Genomic DNA, 24756 nt, shown 5'->3' with positions numbered 1-24756 from the left:
GGAAAGGGAGAAAATATGAATAGATATACATAATGCTTAAAAAGTTGGAAGCAGTGGGACTGACGGGTCGGGTAGGAGCAAGACTTTTCAGTGCATACCTTTTACGGTTTTGGTTTTTGAACCATTGACTCTGTTAACTTACAAAGAGGTCTGAAGCAAGGGCGCTTCCTCATTGAATGCTGAAGCCAAAGTAAACTTCCTATAGAATAAAGGTAATAAATCTCAGACCAAACTGGAATCTCCCTCTCTTACCTCATGGTGGTCTCCTGTTGGGCAAGGTGGAGCCTTCCTGAAAACTCTGCCAAACCACAAGGGTGCTGTGTGGGGAGGTGAGGGCGGCACAAAGTGACGTAAAGGCAAACCGAACCTCCGTGGCTTTGCTAATTCCACAAGGATGTCTGGCAAAGGGGGATTTCGTACTAACTTTCTAGGCTGATCTGGGAGACCTCTTGCAACACAGTCATTCTAAACCTTTCTGGATTTATACCCGTGGTGTATTTGAACTTATCTGGGACTCTACACTACTCAAGTGAAAAAACAAAATAACTACTGTGAAAACAACATAAATCTGGAGAAACAGAACTCTCCAACTTCATCTTGGGCTCGGGCAAAGCCATGTTTCTTATACCTTTGTTTTCTGGTTGATAACACCATCTCCAGAGGTGGGAAGGTAATCACAACCTTTGGTTTAAAATTACTAGCTGCAATGTGCGGAGGAAAATGTTTGGATTCCATGATAGAAGGCCAAAGTTGGACACTAAAGGGTTTTAGGATGAATAAAATATTAAAGATTAGAACACAGGAAAAGATGACAGGCAATGAGGTAAATAAAAGGGGGCTGATACCATAAAGCCAAAATGTCCTAGTCAGTGTCTGTGTCCCGAACAGCACTAACTTCTAGCAGGCATAACTGTACATTTATGAGACAATATTCAGATGTGTTAAAATACAAGATAAGCAGATAAAGAGGGATCCAGCATGTGTTTAGTCATTCAGTACTTACAGGAACCACACGTTGTACCGTAACAAACTTAAAAGGCCACATCACAGCAGCCTAATACACTGGGAAAGTAGCTTTTTTCTCACGAGAACAGTATTACTAAACATCAAGAATTACCTTACCTAATAAATGAGAATAAGTCATCATCTAGAGACACAGAAGTTTATTTGATTATTCAAAATTCATACAATAATTTCCCCATGTGTAGAAAAGTGAGCCACTTATCTGGAGCAAGAACATAGATAACTTGGTTTGCTTTTAAACTCATGATTGCTTCCTTAAGATGGAGAATTTAAGTTGAATGAAAAGTTCTATGAAGCAAGAAATGGATTTTTTCTCTCAGTGAAGGTTCAGATCACCCTACCGGCAGGTAAGCTGACATTCACCCTGAAATTTCCACACCCCACCTTGCCATCAGGGGAGAAGAGCAGAGGCTGTGATTTACAAGTAACTTGATGCCTATTATTCTGGGACTGGTATCCTCTGGGTGGGTCCCATCCTGTCTCCTCAATTTCTTCCCTAAAATCTGACCTGCCCTGCCACTTTACATAATGACTCTTACGGGTTGGTAGGAAGAGCTTGAGTTCAGAAGTACATTTCAAAAAACATTTATTTAATAATAAATATGCCCAATATAATTGTTTCCAGTGATTAAAATTTATCTGTTCTATAGAACCAAACAGAAGATTACAGAAAAACATTAAAAATTTTTTTAGGTTAAATAAATCACCCAATGCATTTTTAAGAAATTTAACATGTTTTCTTATGAATATTTTTTTTTACTTTTCCAAATTAAAAAAAATTTTTAACTGTTGTTTAAGTACAGTTTTCTGCCTTTTACCCCCATCCCAGCCCACCCCCTTCTTCTTATGAATATTTTTAAAAATTACATAAGGAGACCTGCACAGAGCCAGGCATGCAGCAACACAACACATCACAGCTTTCTGTCTATCTCCTATGGCTTCTCAAAGTGTTAAAGCAAGGAATGTGGGGGTGTTAACCAAATCTTTTGGTTCAAGGAATAAATGTTTAAAACATGTTTAAATGTCAAGGCCTGCCGGAGTGGGACATTGGAATACCACACTATCATCAGATGCTGGAGTATTCCTTTATAAGCAACCGGTTTGGATTTATTTGAACAGGTGTTCTCATAAAATGCACATGCTTATGAAATTCCTTCCATCCCAACCAAAGGTAATGTCCCATGTGGCTGCCCCAGGCTGGAAAAGAATTTATTACTAATCTAATACAGTTACACACAGATTGTATCATTCCAGTGGCGGTACAGGTTACAGCAAGAGTTCTCTAACTGGATTAACAATAAAAGAATTTTATACCTAAAACATATCAGATCTTTCAAAGATTAACACACATAATTTGTCCCCCGCCCCCAGCTTCCTTGTCTATACAGGGAGCAACCAAGCTGGGAGAGTATTTATCATGAATGGACAGACGCATCAAAGCCCCCAGGTGCTGGGAAGGAATCACCATCCTTCTTCCCAGGATGTCTTCTGTTAGCCTGAAGCCTTTGGTTTATTTTGTTTAGCAAACCACTCATCGCTTTTATCTGCTGCCATTGCCTACAGAAACAGAATTGGGATATACATTCTAAGTCCATAAAGTAAAACGTATAGTTCGCTTTGTACTTCATTGCATCGTTTATAATCAAGAAATGAACCAATGAAATGTGTTCATTCAGTGTGGAGCATTATGTTTACTTTGACAGAGGCTGCTGGTGAGCACTGAGCATTGTCTGTGGAGTCGAGGGCCTGCAGCCAGGGAGTGAGGCTGGCTGACTGCAGAGCGAGGACGGAGCCCACCAGGCTGCGGAGTGCTTGGCAGAGAGCAGAACGTGCTCCCGAGACGCAGCCTAATGATGAGGACAAAGGTGAAAAGCTATTCTGACATTTTAGCTGTTGAGCCTAGACCGATTTCCTTTTTCTATACTTCTTCCCACGCCATTTCACTGATGTTGGTATTATTTGGCTCATTTTGGGTCAGTTAATTAAAAAGGAAGACTTGTTAGTGACAACATGTTTTGGTTCCACCAGGGCCTTTTATCCTATTGTTCTGAGGTTGACCATGGAGCGGGGCTTGTGGAGGCTTAGCATCTAAGTCTCTTAAAACTTCCTGTCCAATACAACCAAGCATATGCTAAATAGCTGTTTCATAGGGAAAATACATGCATTTATTCAGTCAAAAAGCAAGTACAGAAATACCTTGGAAAATGCCAGTTTTCATTATGAGCTATGGGTATTAACTAGGGTCTGGGTTGTGGCAGTAGGGACGCAGTTTGAGGCTTTGAAGAGCATGCAGAATAGATGAGGACTTGGATACGAAAACAACTATTCTGCATAAAGGCATATGGCAGAGGGGACCATTTGCTACAATGGAACGAACGATAAACAAAGTGACAGCGTAAAAGAAAAGGAGTAACTAACTGGTTGGAGAAATAGCGTAAAATTAGTGTAAAATGTACCTCAGCAGGAAGTCACAAGATGTTGCCTGCAACTGAAAATGCAGAAACAGAAATATCTGCATTTTTTATTTTGAGACAGCAATGGTGAAAATGGCTGCGCAGGGCAGTGGGACCCGGTGAGGGGCAAGATGTGGTGCCACTGCGTGTACGTAAAATCTCAGCGCTACTGGATTTCAACGAAGATAAAAAGTATTTCAAAATCAAAGATACGCAGAAAAAAATCCCACAAACCTGCAGAAATTCCTGAATTTAAAAAAGAGGGGGAAACAATAACCTTTGGTATGGCGTATCCAAGAAAACTCCCGGGTTTTGAAGGATGAGTTGAACAAGAGGGAGGAAAAGAAGAACCCTCAGGCCGAGGCAAGAAGGTAAATCCTGGTTAAAAGAAACACCTCGCTCAGCTGGGCTGGGCGCTGATCAGAGGACAGGGCGGCCAGACAGGCCCTGTCAGAGCATTTGGAATGGACCTTGGAGGCAGCAGGGAGCGACCAGAAGAGGAAAGAGGTTTTTTAAATTAGCGCGCGTGCTTTGGAAAGCTCATGCTGGCGGCAGGGACTGGCTGGATGGTGGAAGGAGACTTCTGCGGTTTTGCGGGTGATAATAAGGACGTTTTCAGAAGAAGAAGACAAATGGCATTTCAGAGGCAAAACTCACACTCTTGGTGACCAATAGCTGATAGAATAGCCATATTAAAAAATGGCTCAGTTTGTATATCTAAAACTGTTCTAAAGTGAAAAGTATATTAAATGTAAGAAAACTGGCCCTAAGGATTCCCCCTTCAGTAATGGGGATAAAAGATACACAGCAGTGTTTGGGGGAGGGAGCAGGGCAGAAAGAGCAGGGAAACGAACTGGCCGCACAGCGTGAAAGAGCTCCGGCCAGGCGGTGCCCTGACGCTCACAATGTTCCTGAGCCTCGGTTTGCTCATCTGAAAGGGAACTATCACCTCTGCAGACTCTGGTGAGAATACAGAACAGACACAAAGCGCTTAAGAATATGGTACATGTCAAGAACATAGGAGATACTTAATAAACAGTAGCTTTTATTTTTATATTATTAAAAGAAGAATAGATGTGAGGGGAGATAAATTCAGTTGCAGACATACTGAGTTTGAAATATCTATGGTGAAGAGGTTTCATTAGCTATAAATTTGGTCTGGACACAGAAAGCAGTAAACATAGAAGAAAAAGTTTACAAAAGACTTAAAAAATGTTCCGCTCTTCAAAACACTCTATTAAGAAAATAGGCAAGGCAGAGCAGAAAAGGACCTGCATTCTATGATATCAAATGACTCATATCTGAAACTCCAACAAATCGACAAAGATAATTAAAAAATGTTTAAATAGATTTGATTGAGCTTTATTTTTGTTATATATATATATATATTTTTTAAATTCATTAATTTATTTTTAGACAGAAGGGAAGGAAAGGAGAAAGAGGGGGAGAGAAACATCAACGTGTGGTTCCCTCTCATGTGCCCCGCACTGGGGACCTGGCCTGCAACCGAGGCCTGTGCCCTGACTAGGAATCGAACCAGCAACACTTTGGTTCGCAGGCCCGTGCTCAATCTACTGAGCTACACCAGCCAGGGCTGATGGGGCCTTATTTTTAAGCAAATATTCAAATAACAGAAGGGACACTTTAGGAAAATGATGTGAGCCAAGACATATTCAGAGATTAGAGAACAGACAAGAATGGCTAAAATGAAAATAGATCAGAGGTGTGTCTTCCAACTAGTTTGTTGCGAAACTCAATGGATCATATAAACTGTTCTGCATTTATATACTCCAATTACATTAAAGCTAATTTAAAAACACATAGGGCAAACCAACCATATAAAGCTACTTTTAGTGGATCAGGGAAATTTTAATAAGAACTGGATTTGAGGTGACATTAAAGACATACCGTTGATTTTTTAAGTGTGATGATGTCAGTATGGTATATAAGGAAATTCCATGGATTGAGTGCCGGCCTATGAACCATGGGGTCACCGGTTCGATTCCCAGTCAAGGCCCATGCCTGGGGTGTGGGCTAGGTCCCCGGTGTGGGGTGTGTGAGAGGCAACCACACAGCGATGTTTCTCTCCCTATCTTTCTCCCTCCCTTCCCCTCTCTCTAAAAATAAGTAAATAAAATCTTTAAAAAAAATAAGAAAATTTCTTAATGTTTACTTCTTTTAAATTGTCTTAAAAATGTATACAATATTTAAGTACTTAGGGATGAAATGTCACAGTGTCTGAGACTTGTCTTAGAATTCTCCAGCAAAAAACGGTGGGCTGGGAAAGGATGATGAGAAGATTATGGGACAGAGCTGGCCGGTGACGGTCACACAGGGATCTGCTGTACTCTCTTGTGTGTACATTTGGGATTTTAATCATGAAGTAGTAAAAATAAATCTATTAGGTGAAGAAATGTACAAAAGAAACCCCACATAATTCACAAAAGAAGAGAAGCAAATGGTCGATGAACATATGACAAAGTGCTCAACATCGCTAGTCATAAGGAAAATGCAAATTAAAATCTCGAGAGCCCTGGCTGGTGTGGCTCAGTAGATTGAGCACCGGACTGCGAACCCAAAGGTCACTGGCAAGATTCCCAGTCAGGGCACATTCTTGGGATGCTGACCAGATGAAGCACGCAAGAGACCACTGATTGATGTGTCTCTCACACATTGACGTTTCTCTCCCTCTCTCCCTTCCTTCCCTTCTCTCTAAAAATAAATAAATAAAATCTTTTTAAAAAATTACAATGAGAAACCATTTTACTTGTACTAGTATAGCTACCACAACAAAAAAATACAAATGTTGGTGAGGATGTAAAGCAGCTGGAACCCTGACTGTATATGACGTGGTTGGTAAGTGTCAAAAGGTCCAATCACTTGGGGCGACTGCTTGGCAGTGTCTTACAAAGTAAAAGCAATTCCGCTCCTGTGTATTTGTCCAAGAGAAATGAAAGATGTGTCTGTCTACGAGAAGATTTACACAAGAATGCTCACAGCAGTCTTCCTTATAATACATGAAAATCTGAAACAACTCAAACATCCATTGGAAGAATGAATAAAAAAAATTGTTATATTCATAAAACTGAATACCACTCAGACATAAAAAAAGAACCAACTCCATGTAATTACATGGAGGAATCTCAAAAATGCTGAGTGAGAAAAGCCAGGCACAAAAGAATACCTACTGGATGCTTCCACTACATGAAGTCCAAGGACAGACAAAACCGCTGGCAGGTGGGGCTGGACACTAACTGGAAATGGGCATAAAAGAACTTTCCGCAGTGATGAAAATATGCTATATTTTGAGTCATAGTTGTATGGGTGTATGTGACTGTCAAAACTCATCAAATTGAGCAGTAAATTCTGTACATTGAAATTCTATGTGTATTTTTACCTCAGTAACAACAACAAAATACCTGTTGGGAGCTCAAGAAGGAGTAGGAACTAGAAATTAGGAAGCCAGAGAAACAATGATGGCGGAAGAGCAAAAGTAACCAGAGGGGGGAATGTCTGCTCAGAGGAGAGAATGTACCACAATGAGCGTCACACACGGCCCGAGTGGCACCGGCACGGGAGTGCCCGTGACTGCGGACAGTCTGTCAGACAGACATGCAGACGGCAGGGTCTCTAAAACCCAGGGGAGCAGAGCTCGGAAGAGGAGGCACTGATGGTGACGTGAGAGAGCAGGGACAGAATTTAGCAAATTTGCCAACTGAGAGGTTGCCTAAGATTCTATTTTTCTTTATGGTAAAATTAAAAAATGCTCTTTATTCTACACATCTTCTACTTTAACTAACATTAACCGAGTGTCTGTTATTTTGTCAGTAGGTAGTCTGGCAGGCTCTATAAACCACACAATCCCCTCAGGTGGATAGTCTTTATTGTTTCAAAGTTCTAGATAAGAAAACTTAAGTTTGGAGATTTTAAGTAATTGCTTGAAGTCCGTCACACAGATATTAAGTGACAGAAGCGGAAAGGCCGACCCCTGCCTTCAGTTCTCAGCAGGGTGTTCACGGAGCGCCTACTGCGCACCGGGTGTGTGTTAGATGCTCGGAGAGCCATGCACAGCTGCGTGGACACTGCTGAAGAACCAAGTTGGAAGGGGACAGAAAAGTCGTTGCTGGACTTTGGCAAAATGGAAATCACTGACGAGATCAAAACACACACTTTCCTGAGTGACAGGAGCCGGTGTAGCACAGGCTGAAGTGTGAATGGGAGGTGAGAATTAGAAAGAGTGTACAGGCAGAATTAAAAAAAAAAGAACTCTGGAGAAGTTATATGTGGTAAATAAAAGATTTTCCAAAGACGGAGACACCGGAGCTTGAGAACGATTCAGCAGAAAGGAACGATTCACTAGAGGGGAGGAGAACGATGGTGCAGGAGGAGAAGAGATGACCAGAACGTCTCGGAATTGAAAGTGGGCAGCACCAGGCACCTCCATTCAAAGAGCAGGACAGTCATCATGCGGCGGCAGGGGTCCCCAAGGCAGCCTGCGGTGGTGCGAGGGCACAAATGCTGCACCCAGAGGAGAGTCACATAGGTGGCGATAAAGATGCAAGTCCCTGACTCAGAACTCACCCCCAAAGCAAAAGGACATGGTTCCGACAGTGAGAACTGGCCCCTGCTGCTTCGGCCCCTCTCATACACACTTAACGGCACCTTCCTTGGACCTGTGGTCGTATGAATTCAGAAATGAGACTCACGTCATCCAACAATTTGCTTCCCTTTGGATCCATCTTAGAAAGTTCTCGAAACGCTTCATCCCCCACAAAGCAAATTTCATGTCCATCCTACACCAAAAAAGACAAAAGAAACTTGGCAAAAAGACACCTCAAAAGAAAGCCCTGGTGCAGCCTGTCCCCTTCCTCAGTCATACTTACAGGGTCAGCCAGAATGACCACTTGTACTGTTGCTTTCCCCGGGGTATCCAGGCTCACCAGGGGAGTCAGAATCTTTTGCTTCTCCCTTTTCATCAAACTTTCCAAATCAGGCAACTTGGGGAAAACAGAAAGGGAAAGTGAGCTGGGGCCACGTACCCTCTTGGGCCACAGTCCTCATCGGCCCTCGAGGAAATATCCGCTCGACCAGAAAGAACCGGGAGCCACTTGTTTGATTTTTTTTATCTCAACCGCTCGAGACAACTGTTGAACTTGATACCAAAGCCACGATCAGAACGAACCTAAAGAAGGGGAGGCCCAAGGTACTTAGCAGTTGAACTAGCTGGTCATAGAACTTAAACAAAAGACCTGGTACCCAACATTACCTCCTTTTGGGGGCAAGAAAAGGCAATTCTTCCAAAAGCTGCTGCGTGATCAACTGCACCGTTGATGCCCTGTAGCTCCAGCTTACACTGAAAAATAAGAAAGAGGGCTTGGTCTATTTGTTAGGACAGGTTATGTGGTTTAAAAAACCTCAAAGAGTACTAAAGGAATAAAGTGAAAACTAGGTCTCCCTCCTGCTCTCACTCCAGAGGCGTCGATTCCTGTGTCTACTTGTAGACATGGGACTTGGAAACATCTTTTCTTTTTACACTAATGGCAGTATCATTCACACATTATTCTGCCCCTTGTTTTTCTCTAATTAATGTTACCATATCAGCACATGGATTTACCTCATTCTTTTCAATAGCTGCACAGCAATCGATTCTATGCATAAATCATAGATTATTGAACTATTCTGCTAATCCATAGGACATTAGATTATTTATTTATTTTTAATAAAAAAGAACTTTAAAATTTTATTTACTAGGGAAGGGGAGGGGAGGGGAGGGAAGGGAAGGAGAGAAGGAGAGAAATATCAATGTATAGTTGCTTCTGGTACATCCCCTGCTGGGAACTGGCTTGCAACCCAGGCATGTGCCCTGACTGGGAATCGAACCAGTGATCTTTTGGTTCACAGGCCAGCACTCAATCCACTGAGCCACACCAGCCAGGGCTAAATTATTTCTTATATTTTGCTATTACAAACAATGCTGCAACAGATAACTGTACACAGTTCTCTATGAACATGTATGTTGGGCATGTAAAATAAATTCCTAGGAATAGACCTGCTGGGTCAAAGCGCAAGGACTAGATCATGCTCAAGTGCTGGGCTTTTTAAAAAAAGATTTTATTTATTTACTTTTAGACAGAGGAGAGGGGAAGGAGAAAGAGAGGAAGAGAAACATCAACGCGTGTTTGCCTCTCACAGGTCTCCTACCAGGGACCTGGCCTGCAAGCCAGGCATGTGCCCTGACTGGGAACTGAACCAGCAACCCTTTGGTTCACAGGCTGGTGCTCAATCCACTGAGACATGCCAGCCAGGGTGAATGTTGGGTTATTTTTTAAAAGAAGAAGATAAATACATTATCATTACAATATTAAGTCCTGTCTACATCTCTTCTGACTCAGCAATTCCACCTCTGAAAGGACAGATCCCCAAACACCCAGGTGGCGAGGTTAACAGCAATTTTCATGTTCCTCATTCTGTTTATCTAGGTAAATATTAAATCACTGTGAAGAAATTAAGGAAATAACCTTCATGTTAACCTCATTTATAAACTGAACTCAAAGAAACAGATTATTTCTCTCCAAGGTCACTCACCTGGTTATCAGCATAGCCCAGCAAAGCCCTTTGCTTCTCTTCCTCTTTTTCATAAATTTTCATTCCCAGTAGATTAGACCAGTAGTTCAAGGACTTCTGAAGATCAGACACTGCTAGAGTTACTTTCAACACAGGGTCTGTAGGAGAATAAAACAGCAGGAATGGAAAGATCAGTGCAATGGTGTAGAACAGAAAGACCAAAACAGGCTCAAGAATTTAGTTTATGATAAGAAAGGGGTTTTAAGTCAGTACAAAGGGCACACTATTATTCAATCACTGGCTTCTCACTTAGTGGGGAAAAGCCACACCTTCAAACTAAATGGCAAAATGCATTCCTGATGGGTTAAAGGACTAAGTTTAAAGAATTAAACCACAAAAATACTAGAAACAGGTGATTGTTTACACAGTTTTGGGGTGGAGAAAGGCTTTTATTACACTTGACACAAGGTACAAAACCATGAAGGAAATATTGCTAGGTTCATTAAACAAAATGGAAAACTCCTAAACAACAAATTACAATCAAAATTAAAGCCCCGGCCGGCGGCGTCCCAATATGCCAAGGTTTCCGGTTCAATTCCCTGGTAAAGGCACATACAAGAATCAACCAATGAATGCATCAATAAGTAGAACAACGAATTGATGTTTCTCTCCCTCCCTTCCTCTCTCTCTGAAATCAATAAATTTTTAAAAGGTTAAAGACTGAACAAAAACATTTTTTGCAATATACATGACACAAAGTCCTTATTAGTTAAATCACCTTTAAACAATAGGAAAAAATGAATATCCTAGAAAAATAGGCAAAAGACACAGAATTGGAATGGTCAATTAACATATGAACAATATTCAATTTCACAAATAAAAAATTAGAATTCAAATACAACATTTTGTTATCTGGTTGGCAAATAATTTCCAGTTTGCACACTGACTGAAATAGTGCAAGGGAAACTCACGGTCACATCATGCTGGCAGAGTGCAAACTAGTTTGTTTCTGGGGAACAATCTGACAGAATATATCCAAAGCCTAAAAACTTCACCCTGCTTTTCACAGAGCGCCCCCTCTGGCAGCAGTTACAGAAGCGGCTGTGGCTGCATCACAAAGGCATTCAGCAGAGTGCTGCTCAGCACAGCAGAAAGCTAGGGACGACACAATACCCAGCAACAGAGAACTGTCCATCTTCCTGTGGTGCAACACAATGCAATCCTTACAAAGGGACAGGAACAGATATATACATATACTTAATATTACATTTATTTTTTGATAAAAGACTGGAAAGCTATACGCTAAAATGTTATAGTGATTATACCTGTATATATGGGAAGTGTTTTTTTTTTGCTTATCTGTTTGTAAAAAAAAATCTACTTTTTTTGTAAAAAAAAAAATCTTAAAATAAAGCACCTTTATTGGAAACTTTGACACTGTAAAGTGAGTTTCTGAAGAGCTACTCTGAGTCTGCATCTATGACAAATTCAATACACTTCCTTCCATTTTCGCTTCCTCAGTTCCATTTGCTAGAACATCAGTATCATGACCTCAGGCACGGTGTTTCAGACTATTTTAGTTTTCCTGTTCATTAAGAAATCAACAAATTCCAGCTGCTTCCAAAGGGATGCAGGGGCACGAAAAGTACCAAGTGTGTGAAACTACAGGTGAGTGAGTGATTCAAAGGAAGGGCGGACACCAGCTCCACTGATAGATCGGCTATGTGATCAATCAGAAATTAATGCCCTAAAGGCACTTCCATTCCGAAGGACAAAATCATCTTAGGATTGTGGGGCTTGCCATTATTTTACATATGGAAACACCATGATTAGGGAAAAGGTGTACAGTGGAATCAGTGACAGGAGTTAAGTTTTAAAGTTAACATATAAAGCAACAATCACGTATCAGTACAAAATCATCATAAATACTACCTCCCTGTAAGTCCCACAGTGCCACCCTAACCTCCCACCCTGGAACACACCACCTTCTTTGGCTGAGCTCCAGGGGAAAGGCACGGAGGGACTCTGGGACTTGCGGTAGACCAGTGTGGGAAAGAGGAGGATGCCTCCCATCTCAGGTCCACACATTCGCTGAGTGAAATGGCAGGCAGAATAACTGCCCTTGCTATTCACTGTATTTTCTACTTTGGGTAGAGCAGGCAGCAGAATTTGCAGGAATGCAAATACACCATGATGAGGACACCTCTGCCATACATGCAACACACCACGCAGGTGCTCTCCCGCTCTGTGTGCAGTCGGTGCGGTGCATGGCTCCTTCCTTCCGCTCCTACTCCCTCACGGAGCACCAGCGCTCCAGTCTGGGAAACTAACCTCCGCTGGATAATATGATGAACTGGTCTAAGGATAGTCCCATTTCTCTTGCCAGTGTCTGGTTCATGCATGGGCACACGAGTCAAACCTGATCAGGAAGTTTGCTGGAAGACTAGCAGAAAAGTTTTGCCCTGCTCTTTAAAAAGAGCAAGAGGAAGCCGGTCTCTCCCTGCCCTACTGGGAGAGAATGTGAGAGCGTGTAGCTGCCAGTGCCGCTGGCAGCCACCTACGACAACAACAATGAAGGGCACCGGCTCCAGGAGAAGTGGACCTCTGTGGACCAGAGAATGGAGAGAGACAGCAAATTTCAGTTCCTGATGCCATTTGTGAGCTGCTGAATCAACTAATGTTGAAATCCTCCCTGCTTATGGAATGCCAGTTTTGTGAGCTAAAACATTTACTTATTGTTCAAGCTAGTTTGAATTGGGTTTTCTTATTCGCAACTGTACTGTAAGTAGCTATATTACCAGTAGAATAAAACCAGTCTAGATCCCCTATAATTATAAAGATCCCACAAAAGAATATAACCTCTCAGAGAACAAATGACCACACTGGCTTGGGGAAGACATGTCAGGTCAATAGGGACAGACTCCACAGGAGAAAGAGGCCCAGCTACCTCTCGCTGTCCATCGAAGGTGCCTTTAGACAGAGGGCTTTCATTAGTATAATTACCTGACTGAGGTGGACTTCGATTCTGCAGGTAGAACTTATATCCTCCTGGGGCCTCAGTTTCAAAAACTCCTTCTGCAACTTCCCTGAGTGGCCACTCCAGCTTCCTGGCATTGCTGACAGCCTGGCTGGAAGCCAGTGTGACACCCTGTGACGAAACAGCAGTATCAACCAAGTGGGTAACCACAATGGATCTGTTACAGAACCAGATAATGAGACAAAACCCTAACACCTTTACATGGTGAACAAAAAGGGTACATACAAGTTCAGTGACCCTCAGGGTGATCTGATCATATAACTGCCAAGTCATGGTGGGTCGTCATGCCCCCAGCCTATAATGTCGTTAGTGAAAGTTTGAAAGCCAGCCTCAAGTTCACCGTTTTGTGCTCCTAGGTTAATACCTTCAAAATGCCAGAAGCGATCCTCTTTTCTAGACCCCTCTGAGGTGTATCTGCCCTCATAGGAGCACATAATCTTGTTAATTGTTAATCTTCCTCACATTCCTTCCTTGGTTCCAAATGTATAAAAGAAACTGCAAAACTCATTCTTCAGAGCTCCTGAGATCCTGTTTCCTGGCAATGTAGTCAGTTTGGTTTCAAAAAATTCTCACAAGCATTCTGTGCAGGTTAGTACTTTTTTTAGGTCGACAATGTCAAATCACCTAAGAATTAATTGGCATTCAAAAGTAGGGTTTGGGCACTTTTCTTCTAAGTTTGGACAAGATTCCAAACTTTGTGAATTGCAGGGCAGAAATTCAAATGCCACTGAATTGAAACCAAAGGCAATCTCTCTTAATTTTAAAGATCTAATGAGAGAAATTTCCTTTTTGCTTTTTATTTTATTTTACTTTATTTTTTAAAAATATATTTTATTATGTCATTACAGTTCTATTTCCCCCCTTCATTCCCCTCCACCCTGTACACCCCCCCACCATCCTCCCCTTTAGTTTATGACCACGTGTCTCAAGTTCTTTAGATTCTATATTCCCCATACTATTCTTGCCCTCCCCCCTATCTATTTTCTATTTACGGTATATGCTAATTATTTTCTGTAACTTCTCCTTCTCCCACTCCCCTGTTGCTAACCCTCCTTGAGATCTTCATTTCTATGGTTCTGCTCCTGATCTAGCTGTCCTCTTAGTTTGTTTTTGTTTTAGGTGTGGTTCTTAGTAACTGTGAGTTTGCTGTCCTTTCACTGTTCATCTTTTTTATCTTCTTTTTCTTAGATAAGTCCCTTTAACATTTCATATAATAAGGGCTTGGTGATGATGAACTCCTTGAATTTGATCTTATCTGAGAAGCACTTTATCTGCCCTTCCATTCTAAATGAAAGCTTTGCTGGGTAGAGCAATCTTGGATGTAGGTCTTTGGATTTCATGACATGGAATACCTTTTTCCAGCCCCTTCTTGCCTCTAAGGTCTCTTTTGAGAAATCAGCTGACAGTCTGATGGGAAGTCCTTTGTAGGTGACTGTCCCCTTATCTCTTGCTGCTTCTAGAATTCTCTCTTTCATTTTAATCTTGGCTAATATAATGATGATGTGCCTTGGTGTGTTCCTTCTTGGGTCCAACTTCTTTGGGACTCTCTGAGCTTCCTGGATTTCCTGGAAGTCTATTTCCTTTGCCAGATTGGGGAATTTCTCCTTTATTATTTGTTCAAATAAGTGTTCCACTCGTGGGTGTTCCTCTTCCCCTTCAGGTACCCCTATAATTCGGATGTTGGAGCATTTAAAGATGTCCTGGAGGTTCCTAAGCCTCTCATTTTTTTGAATTCGTGTTTCTTCATCCTTTTCTGTTTGGTCATTTTTTTCCTCTTTCTGGTCCACTCCTTTGAGTCCCAGTTTCCTTTCCATTACGATTGGTTTCCTGTGCATTTCCATTCATTTCAATTAGTTTCGCTTTCGTATGTTCCTCTAATTTGTGACTGAAATCTGCCAGTTCTGTGAGCATCCTGATCACCAGTGTTTTGAACTGTGCATCTGAAAGTTTGGCTATTTCTTCATCGCTTAGATTTATCGGCTCTGGGGCTCTGAGTTGTTCTTGAGCCATGTTTTGATCTGTTTGTGCCTGTTACATACGAGGAAGTGTTCACCAGGGCGGGGCCACCCAGGTCGCTGGTTTGTGAAGCTGTATGTGGGGGCGGGGTCAGAGAGGGACAATGGCGGTCCCCTCTACCACTTTCCGCCACTGGGGCTTGCAAGGTCTGTCTCACCACTTCGCTCCTTCACCAGTTTATCTGCGCTCGACTGTGTGACTTTGGTCAGCCCTCAGTGAGTCTACCGCCTTGCGCCCCCAGTGGGTCCGCCCGCTACTCCACACCTGGAATCCGCCTAAGCCTGCTGGCGCACCTGGGATGTGCGCCCGGGTTGGTCCAGTGGATCTTTCCTGCTGGACCCCGCTCTGCTAATGGCTCTGCCCCTCTTACTGGTTTGGCTAAAGGGTTCGTTGTTGTCAGACTTCCATGTAGTTCAATTTTCTGTGGTTTGGCTGCATTTTTGTTGCTAAAACTTTGTTGTTTTTAAACTTGGTTGTGTGAGAAGGGGCAGTGCTTCCACCTACGCCTCCATCTTGGTGGAAGCCCTCTCTTTTTTGCTTTTTAAACAAAAAAATTTATACCAACTATCAAGGTTATCTATTAAGTGCAATCAAAATACCTAAAAATGAACACTTCTGCCTTCTGATAAGGACAGCCTCATTTGCACCTGGATGATGGCAACAGCTTCTCTCTCTGCCCACACTCCTGTCAGCTCGCCAGCTGATCCGCAGCAGGGGGGACTTTCTAAAACATGCCCTGCTGTTATCCTCGAGAGCAAACCCCACCTTGTTTTTCCTTGGCCTAAAATCCTTGCTGGCTTTTCATTTCTCTCAGGGGTGGCTCGGAATGGCCTGAAAGGCCCAACACAATCTGACCCAATGTCATTTCTGACCCCATCTCCTCCCACTCCCACACCCCACCCCATTCCAGCCATACTGACCTCCGTACATTTTCCTGAACATGTCAGGTGCCATTCGGTGGCTTTGCACAGGCTATTTCTCTACCAGACGTGCTCATCCCCAAGATATCCACATGGCCAACTCCCTCATCTACTTGAGCCTTTGTTCAAATGTCAGCTCCTAACTGACACCTTCCCTCAACACATTCCTTACAATTAAAATCAGTCATCTGCCCTATACTCTCGAGTCCCCTTATTCCGCTGTTCTTCCCCACAACAATAATCACTTTTATTTTTAAAATATATTTTATTGATTATGCTATTACAGTTGACCCATTTCCCCCCATTCGTTCTACCCCACCCTGCACACCCTTACCCACCCACATTCCCCACCTTTAGTTCATGTCCATGTGCCATAAGTTCTTTAGCTTCTACAATTCCCATACTATTCTTGCCCTCTCTCTATTTTCTACCTACCATCTATGCTACTTATTCTCTGTACTTTCCCCCCCAATCTCTCCTCCTCCTACTCCCTGTTGCTAACCCTCCATGTGATCTCCATTTCTGTGGCTCTGATTCTGATCTAGCTGTCCACTTAGTTTGCTTTTGTTTTAGGTGTGGTTGTTAATAACTGTGAGTTTGCTGTGCTTTCACTGTTCATATTTTTTATCTTCTTTTTCTTAGATAAGTCCCTTTAACATTTCATATAATAAGGGCTTGGTGATGATGAACCTTGAACTCGACTTTATCTGAGAAGCACTTTATCTGCCCTTCCATTCTAAATGAAAGCTTTGCTGGGTAGAGCAATCTTGGATGTAGGTCTTTGGATTTCATGACATGGAATACTTCTTTCCAGCCCCTTCTTGCCTCTAAGGTCTCTTTTGAGAAATCAACTGATAATCTGATGGGTAGTCCTTTGTAGGTGACTGTCTCCTTATCTCTTGCTGCTTCTAGAATTCTCTCTTTCATTTTAATCTTGGCTAATGTAATGATGATGTGCCTTGGTGTGTTCCTCCTTGGGTCCAACTTCTTTGGGACTCTCTGAGCTTCCTGGACTTCCTGGAAGTCTATTTCCTTTGCCAGATTGGGGAAGTTCTCCTTTACTATTTGTCCAAATAAGTTTTCCACTTGTTGCTCTCCCTCTTCCCCTTCTGGTACCCCTATCATTTGGATGTTGGAACGCTTAAAGATGTCCTGGAGGTTCCTAAGCCTCTCCTCATTTTTTTGAATTCTTGTGTTTTCATTCTCTTCTGTTTGGTTGTTTCTTCTTCTTGGTCCACTCCGTTGATCTGAGTCCCAGTTTTCTTCCCATCACTATTGGTTCCCTGTGCATTTTCCTTTATTTCACTTAGTGTAGCCTTCATTTTTTCATCTAATTTGTGACCAAATTCAACCAATTCTGTGAGTATCCTGATCACCAGTGCCTTGAACCGTGCATCTTGCACCTGTGCACCTGATAGTTGGCTCTCTTCATCGCTTAGTTGTATTTGTTCTGGAGCTTGGATCTGTTCTTTCATTTGGGCCATTTTTTTTGGTCTCAGTGCACCTGTTATGTAGTGAGGGGCTGAGCCTTAGATATTCAACAGGGCGGGGCAACCAATGGCACTTGCTCTGCTCTCTGCTGGATTTCAGTTCCTTCCAACACTTCCCCCAAGCAAACTGGGTCCTTCTGGTGCTGGTTCCCAGGTGGGTGGGTTTATGGATGTTCTAGGACCCTGTGGGTCTCTCCAACAAACTCTCCTGTGAGGCTGGGAGTCTCTCCTGGCACCTCAACCCCCACAGGTGTTTTCAATCGGAGGCTTTATTTCCCTGCACTGGAGCCTTGGGTTGTTCAGTCTGTCACTCTCCCCAATTTAACCTGGTTTATCTGTGCACAAATATGTGACCACCTGGCCTGCCAGCTGCTTCGTGTGCCTCACTGGGTCTGCCTGCTGCCACCCTGCCCCCAGCACCTGCCAGCTGCCGCCTGTGCGCTCAGGGTCCTGTGCTCTTGAGGTCCACAAGCCACCGCCTTTTTGCTCTGACCCGTCTCCACCTGGCCTCCCGACTCCGCCCCTCCTACTGGTCTGGACGAATGTGTCTATTTTAACTCCTTGGTTGTCTGACTTCCATACAGTTCAATTTTCTATCAGTTCTGGTTGTTTTTTGTTTCTAAATTTTTGTTGTCCTTATTTTGGTTGTACAAGGAGGCACAGTGTGTCTTACTACACTTCCCTCCTGGCCAGAGTTCTAATCACTTTAAAAATAACATATTAGCCCTGGCTCGTGTGGCTCAGTGGATTGAGTGCTGTGGCTCAGTGGATTGAGTGCTAGCCTGCAAAGCAAGGGTCACTGGTTCAATTCTGAGCCAGGGCACATTCCTGGGTGGCAGGACAGGTCCCGAGTAATGGGCATGTGAGAGGCAAGCACACATTGATGTTTCTCTCCCTCTTTCTTCCTTCCTCTCTAAAAATAAATAAATAGCCCTGGCTGGAGTGGCTCAGTGGATTGAGTGCCGGTCTGGGAACCAAACAGTCGCCAATTTGATTCCAGGTCAGGGCACATGCCTGGGTTGCAGGCCAGGTCCCCAGTGGAGAGGCAACCGCACATTGACGTCTCTTTCCCTTTCTTTCCCCCTTCCTTCCGCTCTCTAAAATAAATTTTAAAAATCTTAAAAACAATAAATGAAATTTTTAAAAACAACAAAATAAGATAACATATTATATGATTTATTTATTTAGTTTATCTGTTTTGTCTGTCGGGCCCTTGGACCCTCTCCCCTGCAAGGCCCAGATTTTTGTCTTGTTCACTGGTTATCCAAAGTTCCTTGAGCAGTGCCTGGCACATAGGAGGCACTCAATAAATATTTACTACTTGAATAAATAATACAATAAGTAAATTAATACACAGGTCGTCAAGCCCTGGCTGGTGTGGCTCAGTTGGTTGAGCACCAGCCCATAAACCAGAAGTTCACTGATTTGATTCCCAGCCAGGGCATGTGCCTGGGCTGCGGGCCAGGTCCCCAGTTGGGGGTGTACAAGACGCAACTGATCTATATTTCTTTCACTTGTGGATGTTTCTCTCCCTCCCTTCCCCTCTATCTAAAAATAAATAAATAAAATCTTTCTAAAAAAAAACCTTAAAACTATTACGCTATTGATCCTTTTCATTTTAATGTATAGGACTTCTTTATATATATGGCAGTTCTCACTAACCTGTTTTCTTGTTTTGTTCCAGGAACTGGGAAGCATAGGTGGCACCCTTCATCAGGGCTCTTTTAGTACCAAAGTCTCTCAGCGAGACCGTGGGAGAGCTGTCATCCTGTTCTATACCCACGTGCTCTGAGCACCTGCAGTCCCACCAGTCACCATGTGACTTGAGCCAGTTAAATGATGATGGGACCAAGATGGGTTTGCTCTTTTTCCTCTCCCTGGTTTAAATCTGGAGAGTTAAAGAGATGAGGAGAAACACAAAGGAACTCTCGTATACACTCCATCACCAAACCCTATCTACTCTACCCCTAAACATCTCTCAGATCCCTCCATTCCTCTCCAGCTCCCACTGCCATGTTAGTTCAGGAGCTGCTGTTCACTTACTGTATTCTATGATCTAGTTTCCACCTTTTAGTCTTGTCTGCTTCCAACCCAATTTCCACGCCCTGGCCAGGTGGGTTCTTGCACGTGACAAATAGCACAGCACTCTCCTGCTTAAAAATGGCTTCACTCTGCTTTCAGAATAAAGTCTACAAAACATCTTACTATGACATGGCCCCAGCTTACTTCTTCAGCCCCAACTCGACCCACTCCCTTCCCCACACACTGAGCTCCAGTCAGACTGTACTGCTCATAGTTCTGAGTGAGATGGTCCCTCTCACCTCCGGGCCAGCGCACACGCTCATCTCACCTCCATTCCAGCTCCGCTCACCGGCCCAGATGTCACCTCTGGGAAGCTTTTCCTGAACCCTCACCTCTCCAGAGACAGGCTGGGAATTACCCCATGTGTCCCCACTTCCCCCTGTTCTTATCCCAATCTTAGCACTTATTGCGCTGCATTCTTGTCTTTACTGGTTTCCCCCACCAGACACGAAGCTCCTCGGGCCAGGGAACGTGCTTTACTCTCTAGTGCACCCCCAGGACCTAATGAGGTACATAGCATACAGTAAGTCACAGTAAATATATGTTAAATGAATATATTAGTGAGAAGCATGAAGAGAGGAAAAGAGAAAAACAAATTAATATACTGAATCCAAAGAGTCCTTTCCATTTACAAAATACTTTGTAGACTTTTGATCCTCATAAAAACTTCCCTCTAGATATAATTATTTTAATATGATTTAAACAGTGCATAGTTAATGTGAGTTAAATAGAAATAGGGAGATCAAATGACCAAAATAACATCTACCAAAAAGCAGATTTGCTCAGTAAACTGAGTAAAAATTAGTCACTCCTCTCTTGCTACGTATGTGGTCCCAGTGGCATTCTAAGTAGGCACAGAGTAACTGCTTAATAAATGGCTGATACTATTCCTGTAACAGGTGCATGATAACTGGAATTCTTGAATGCATTCTTCGCTTTACCCTCAAAACACTCCCAGATTCTTCTCCTACTAGGATTGGCTGTGACGGCCCAGACCAACCATAATGTCCACTCCAGAGAAAACACTTCTCTGGAAGGTGCTCAGGACCCAACCAGACTGATGACTTTGGCCCTTCACTTCTCGAGGTCCATCATTCCTCTAGAGGTGTTTTGTCTCCTTCTAAGATGTCTCTAAGTCTTGACTTTGATTCCAAACCATGGGAAGAACACATTTCATCCTGGAGCCAGAGTACCCAAGCAGTTTCGTTTTAAATAGAAAACATCATAAAACTAATCACTAAATTACTCCAAAAGGCCATCCATTCAGCAGTTAACATACCTAAAGCTGTATCATTGACATCAATAAAAGGTGTAACCAAAAGTCTAGAACAAAATGATATTTACCATAAAGTCATTGCCAAGCTTGTAGTCTCCAATGCCATAATTGTAAGTTAGTTCTGCAACAAAATGATCATCCTCAGGTCCAAACCCCACCATTGTTTTGCTCCATTTTCCATCATAAGGCCTAGGAAAAGAAAAGTAAATGAATCCAGTGACCTCTGATAAAATCTGCCTCAGGCTTCCCCCAAATAACTACTGGGAAAGTGGGGTGGGCAAGCCCCTTCTGGTCTTAAGTACCCATAAGGATGAGATGACCTCAGTTGCAGCTAGGAGTAGCTGCAGACAGTGCGCATGCACCCCACCACCAAAGGCTCCGGAGACCAGCTGGCTGGCACTTACCTGAGGAAAAGATTCATTTATCTACTCTCTAAAGTAGGGAACAGAATCCTATAAAGGCAGTCCTCTAAGCTGACCTTAATTTATCTTTTTGCATATCCATCAACAAGCATGTAATTCCCACCAGGCTTTGGAATTTTCCAGCTTGCCATGGCTACTAAGAGATAGCAGCTCTTAAGAGACACTTGATAAGACATTGTTTTACCACAGCATATACTTATTTGTGTTCCTGAAGTTGCCCAATTTATTGCCTCTTTCACTCCCACTTTGAGGAACTGCTTTGTGTCCTCCAGGGGTTTTCAGAGCCTGAAGGAGATTTTAAGAAACAAGGTGCTGTACCCATTGCAGGTAGCTTTGCAGCCTTCTTCAAATTCCTCGTGCCGCAGAATCTGGTAAGGGAATCAGAATAAATGGTAAAGTTTTACTAGTACTATTGCAGCATGGTTAGCACAAACTAAAATAATCAAAACGCAGACATTATCATTTGAAAACTTCACTTGTAAAACAAACAGAAGGTAATAAGCTTCTTATCTTTCCCAGGCTAGAAGTAGTGGAGGTGAGGAAGAACAGCTTGACATCAAGGGCCAGGCAACCGAGCACAGTTGTGAAATCTACTTAGACTGGGAAGCAGTGCTCTATAGCAAAAAAGTGGCCTTCGGCATAGAAAAGTCTGACATGAAATTCTGGCTGTCACCTAGTAGTTGTGTAACCCTGGGACTGCCGCTTCAGATCTGGGTCTCCTAATATGTTGTGAAAATGGATAATTTATTACAGCACAGAACCTAGTACACAATAGACTCTCAATGTGTCAGTTTCTATTTTCTTTTTTCATTCTCGCTTCTACTGCTCCAGCTCAAGCTCCTAATCACTTCTCCCATAGACTATTAAAAACATATTTAGAGCTCTTTCCTTTTGTCTCCTTGCACCAGAGAGCAAGATGGGTCACCAGCAGCTCTACTGGAGCCAATCAAGACATGTTGACCAGGGTCCTTGTTCTTGCCACATCTGCCCAAGCCTGCACACACGGTCTGATCCAGAAATACAGCCTCAATATGGGCTGCCTGCGCTTTCCTTAGTACGAGAAGGACGTAGGCTTCATTAGCTGGACTAAGTGAACTTCTGTGAGTGGGTCATTCAAGACACCGATATTACCGCAGAATACTAGCTCTGTGTACATAAAATATTTTATAAGTGCAATTAAAAATATTTATTGACCTCCTTCATTAATACCACTGTGGACCAAAAAAGGGGCTCTATACTAAATCTGACAAAGTCCAGTGGCTAAAAGTAACCTCACAAGGTGATCTGATCATACATTTCTAACTGGGCAAGTATGGTGGGTAGTCTTGCTCCAGGCATAAACCCTCTTTAAAAAGTCTATCTTTGCCTTAAGCAAGCCCTGTCCATTGTTTCTGTGCATCTAGGTTAACACACCTTTAAAATGCTTCTTTTTCAGACCCTTCAGAAGCAGGACCATCCTCAAGAGAGCACACGATCTTGTTAACTATCCTGTAATCCAATCCCCCCACCCTACTTTCTCCCATCTTTGTGTACTCTTCCTTACCTTCCCTCCTTAAACTGCAAAACTGTCATTCTCTGGAGCATTTGAGATCTTCCTTCCCAGCACTGTGTCAGTCTGGCTCAAATAAACTCTTATAATAAAAATTCCCCACCCTGGCTGGTGTAGCTCAGTGGATTGAGCGCGGGCCTGCGAGCTAAGGGATCACGGTTGATTCCCAGTCAGGGCACATGCCTAGGTTGCAAGCCAGTTCTCAGTGAGAGACACACGAGAGGCAACCGTACATTGAGATTTCTCTCCCTCTCTCTTTTCCTTCCCCTTTAAAAATGAATGAATAAAATCTTTAAAAAAACATTCCCTACAGGTTCGGATGTTTCTTACATCAACGCCAATGTAAAATCAGGTCTGTAGAGCACAGCTCTGATCACATCACTGCCCTGTTCCAAAATGCAAGAGAGTTCCCTATTCACTGTGGCACAAAATCTAAATTCCTTAGCACAGAATTCAAGGTACTACCGGAAGCAGTTCCAGCCTATTTGTACTGACATCCTATCTCCTCAATACTAACTAATCAATCCAAGCTAAACGCACAAGACTAGATGCCTTTGGGTGTTTCCCAAACATACCTCATCCTAGCGCTGGCTCTTTAGTTTTTCTATTACTTCCCCTAAGCGTGGTCTGTGGAAATCCTATCTTTAGAATGTCAACTCAAATGCAAAGCCTGCATGAATTCTTTCTGACCACTCCAGGTTGAAGTTCAGCCTCTCCTTATGTTGTATTTTGATAATGGTAGATAACATTTACACATGAAAGGAGAGCTTTGAGTTTCCTTTTTCTTTTTGGCTTATAACCAACAAACATTTTTTTACTATGGTTCTGAAGGCTGAAAGTCCAAGATTATGGGGCTGGCAGATCTAAGGTCTGGAGAAGGTTCGCTTCCTAGTTCATAGATGGTACTTCCTGAAGCTTTGTGGTTTTCTATCACTTATCAAATTTCTACTTCTGTTACTGTCAGCTATGTACAAATCCAATTCCCATCCCCATTCCATCCCAGACCAGCTTTAATCAAAGTTATTTCCATCTTTGTTACCAAACCTCAACATAGCACGGTGAAACTAGATAGGATATTTGCTTCCCACGTCTTCTGCACTCTCTGTATTAAACTGGACTCCCACACCTCTGAAGTCCTTGCTCATTAGCAACTCCCCAATAGCTTTCACCTGTTTGTCACCCCGTGACTTATGCAGTCATGGCTGCGCAGGGCTGCAGAGAGACCCCTTCCGGGTGTGGCATAGGAGACTGTGTTCCCACTTCACACTTACACCTGGATTGCTGAGAGGATTCACCCCGGGAGGCTGAGTATCCTAGAGACTATTAAAGCCAGCCCCGAAACAGAGCTCTGAAATATGCTCATTATCGAGACCGAAAGGCTCCACACCCAAAGAGGCTGAATTATTGTTCGCTGGAATTTTTGTTTAGTTACTGGCTTGCCCTTGAGACTGGACCTCCACAATGGCAGGAGCTCAATATACAACTTCTATTTATGAATGAATTTAAGCGAAGGAACGTGTATGAGCACATAGCCGGAGACTAATAAGCGTGCATCCCCTTTTAAAGGCCACCTAACCCAACCGAGACTCGAAACTCTTCCTGAAGCTGAAAACCCGACAGAACTAACTGGAAGTTCTGAGACTAAGGTCGGACACCCGGGTTCCGGCTGAAACTCATTTCTGTCCTCTCTCCGCCGGGTCTGGCTCAGCCCCCCGTGCCACCCTCGCGCGCCAGCCCCCCTCGGCCCCGCCCACCTGCATCCCTAGGACATCACGATAAAAACGCGTCGTCTGGAAACGGTTTCCCACTTTAAATACGAAGTGCAGTGCTCGGCGAGTCGCCATGACCACCAGCTTCACACACCTTTTCGCTCACCTAGCGCCGCCCCGCCCACAGAGGACGGATACAGCCCAGTGACGTCATT

The 24756-nt window shown here is 43.1% G+C and overlaps 1 protein-coding gene across 1 annotated transcript; it reads right to left on the bottom strand.

The window, feature by feature from the left end:
- Positions 1-1148: 1148 nt before the first annotated feature.
- On the bottom strand, positions 1149-24738 carry GLOD4 (glyoxalase domain containing 4). The gene is made up of 9 exons (XM_037162798.2): positions 24587-24738; positions 21602-21651; positions 20930-21050; positions 13044-13188; positions 10062-10198; positions 8743-8829; positions 8360-8473; positions 8183-8269; positions 1149-2580 (listed from the first exon to the last, which is right to left on the bottom strand). Exons 1-9 carry the CDS (start codon positions 24674-24676, stop codon positions 2515-2517), a joined length of 897 nt encoding a protein of 298 aa, XP_037018693.2. The 5' UTR covers positions 24677-24738; the 3' UTR covers positions 1149-2514.
- Between the last annotated feature and the right edge of the window lie 18 nt (positions 24739-24756).

The sequence above is a fragment of the Artibeus jamaicensis genome, unplaced genomic scaffold (genome assembly GCF_021234435.1).
Source record: "Artibeus jamaicensis isolate MK-2021 breed Jamaican fruit bat unplaced genomic scaffold, CSHL_Jam_final contig_2790, whole genome shotgun sequence".
In the NCBI taxonomy this organism is placed as follows: Eukaryota; Metazoa; Chordata; class Mammalia; order Chiroptera; family Phyllostomidae; genus Artibeus; species Artibeus jamaicensis.
This window is presented reverse-complemented; position numbering and strand designations above follow the sequence as displayed.